At 28.1% G+C, this 2,973-nt stretch overlaps 1 protein-coding gene across 1 annotated transcript in view; it reads right to left on the reverse strand.

Annotated features, from left to right (window-relative positions):
- Positions 1 to 816, reverse strand: part of LOC107604908 (probable xyloglucan endotransglucosylase/hydrolase protein B) — a 2,730-nt gene extending 1,914 nt beyond the window's left edge. The window contains exons 1-2 of the mRNA XM_016306622.2: positions 563 to 816; positions 377 to 477 (exon numbers count right to left, since the gene is read on the reverse strand). Coding sequence (XP_016162108.1) covers positions 377 to 477; positions 563 to 755 — 294 coding nt within the window. The 5' untranslated portion in view covers positions 756 to 816. The remainder of the gene's footprint in view (positions 1 to 376; positions 478 to 562) is intronic.

Here is a 2,973-nt window from a genome sequence, read left to right on the forward strand (position 1 = left end):
AATTAACATATATATTTATATATTTTTATATATAAATATATAGTGATGAATTTTTTTATTTGCATATAATATTTTTTAAAACAAAAAATTACATAGACCTTAGATGTGCGCAAGTAACTTATGGTTGATCGCATGTATAAAAAAAATTTGGACTTAACGATGACCTAACTAATAACTGAATCGAATTGAGTAGTTTAGCAAAATACTAGCTATAAAATTTAATAAAACATTTTTAAACAAATTATCATATACTGTTTTAAAAAACGAAAATATAATAATTTTATAAAAAGACACGTGGAAAAACTTGATCCCAACATCATTGTAATTATTAGTCAACGCATTTGAACTAATAAAGTGATAAATTTAATTTGCATACGTAGAAAGCAGTTACTGTTCCAGCAGAATCTCCAGCAACCATCTTTATATCCATGCTGAAGTGACCAAACAAGTATGAACCTTTGGATTGGAACCCAGTACCTGCTCCAATTAACACTAAAAAATGTTAATTAATTTAAGGAATTATATTATGGGAGTATATATCACAATAATAATAATAACTGACCAGTGTACTTGTCAAGAAGAAGCTGAGCATCATAACCAGAATTCAAGTATTTGATGTGATCATAAGCCCAAGTTGGAACATAGTTTCTTCCAAATGGAACCGCCATGGGTCTCCTTGGTGTGCTGCATATTCCAACTGAAACAAACCATGCCAATATCACACAACAAACACTCCACAAAGAATAATAACCCATTATATATTTCTTATTATATATTTAATTAGTTTATTTGTGTCTTCTCAACCTTTTTTCTGTGGAAGCTGATCCAATGCAACCATATATATATATACAAGTTTATAGCATTAGATAGAACCTACCTTGGACGACCCTAATTCCTCTGCTCTGATAATTAATAGTTAATATTAATTAATTAATTAATTTTTCTCTTAGGTATATATGATTGATGTATATGCCTACTTATTTGGGATATTTGAGTTACGTAACTGAAGTTAGACGCCATGACATGTATGTTTGTTTATTATACCTCTTCTGTCATCTAATCATCAATATATATATATAGTCTTCTAGATATATAGTCAAAGACTTGGTATATATCAACTTCATTTCCATGTAGGGTTACAAAACCACATTCTTGCCCTTTCACATTCCTCAACTTTGTGTTCTTTTCAGGTGGAAATGTTATTATTAAGTCCAATGATATGAATTGAACTTTATTTTAGAGTAACTCTTGAAACCCTCCTCTTCTCTTCCTTTTTCTCTTAAAGAACAATATATTTTTTTGTAATAATTTACACTCATATTTACAGATATTTTACACATAAAAAATATATATAATTTATATTTATTTTTATCAAAATTTTGTTTACATAAATTAATACAGTTTTATACTCACATTTTTCAGAATTTACATACATAATTTAGTAAAAATAATTTAACATTTATATGGGTCTTCCATATTACATATAGAGATATTCTTCACATCCAAGCAATTTTAGCATCCAAGTTCATCCAAGTGATTTTAGATCACGTATTTTTCTCGCTTTCTTCTTCCCTCACGCTCTTCGTCGCGTTCCTCCTCCTCCTCCTCCCCATTCTCTTTCTTCTTTTTCGCGTTCCTTCTTCTTCGCGTGTTTTTTTCTTATCGTCATTCTTTTGTTGTTGTTACTGCTATATTTTTTTCTTTTCCTCCTTCTCTCCCTGGTGAAGAAGCAGTAGAAGATGAGGAGAAAGAGTTTTAAATTGTGCAGAACAGAAATGAATCAAAATTATATTCAGAAATAAACTGATTATAATTAGAATGAACTAAAATCAGTAAGTAATTTCAGTTCATTCTAAATATAATTTCAATTCATCTCTAAATATAATTTCGGTTCATTTCTCAGTAGATTATTTTGTTATGATTCTTTTTGTTTCACTATTTCGAGAGGAATAAAATCAAGAAAAAGAGAAGAAAAATCAAACAAAAAAAAAGAAACAAGAAGAAAAAATTCCTCAAACTTCTCATCATGTTCTTCTTTTTTTGTCTTGTTCATCTAATCAAATAAAGAAAGAAGAAATATATAATGCTGCAAAATCACTTGATGGATTTGGATGTGTTTTTGTTCATGATTCAATTTTGTTTTTCTTTTTTGCACACGCAGATTCTTCTTCTTCTCTTTCGTTATCATCATCACGAACAACACCAATATTTTGCTAATATATTTATTGGTTCTGATTTTCTCTGGTGCCATCATTAAATAATTTCAGTTCATTTTTTAGTTTATTTTGGTTCATTTGTGAATTAATTTCGGTTCATTTGTGTGTTAATTTTGGTTCACTTGTGAATAAAAAGTTTGGCTAATACTTATCAGTAGCATCAAGTGAACCGAAATTAATACACAAATGAACCGATAATTAACACACAAATTAATAAACCGAAATAAATTAAGAAATAAACTGAAATTATTTAATGAAGACAACAGAAAAAATCAGAACTAATAAAGACGTTTGCAAAATGTTAGTGTTATTAGTGACGACGATAAAAAAGAAGAAGAAGGAGAAAGAGAAAAAAGAGGAAGAGAAGAAGAAGGAAAAAAGAAAAACTTGCGTGTGCAAATTCGGAAGAAGAATCTGCGCGAATTTAAAAGAAGCGAGCGTGAGAATTAGGCTCTTTTAACGAGAATAATTTTTGTTGCTATTAAACCTATTTAAATAAAAATATACTTAAATGTATAACAATTCTGTTATATATATAAATTATATACTCACAATTAAAATTCAATAATCTCCCTCTCAAACATGAGGTCCAATGCGAACTTCACTAATGGTGTCAAGATGTGGTGCCAAATTCTTTTTTTGTTTCTCATTTAATTCCTTAATTTAAAATTTTCTTGATTTTAGACTTAATTTATATTAAAAAATAGAAATATAGAAATAAAATCACAAAATAAAAATATTTGTTTGCATCTATCTC

Source organism: Arachis ipaensis, chromosome B06, assembly GCF_000816755.2.
Source record: "Arachis ipaensis cultivar K30076 chromosome B06, Araip1.1, whole genome shotgun sequence".
Classification (NCBI taxonomy): Eukaryota; Viridiplantae; Streptophyta; class Magnoliopsida; order Fabales; family Fabaceae; genus Arachis; species Arachis ipaensis.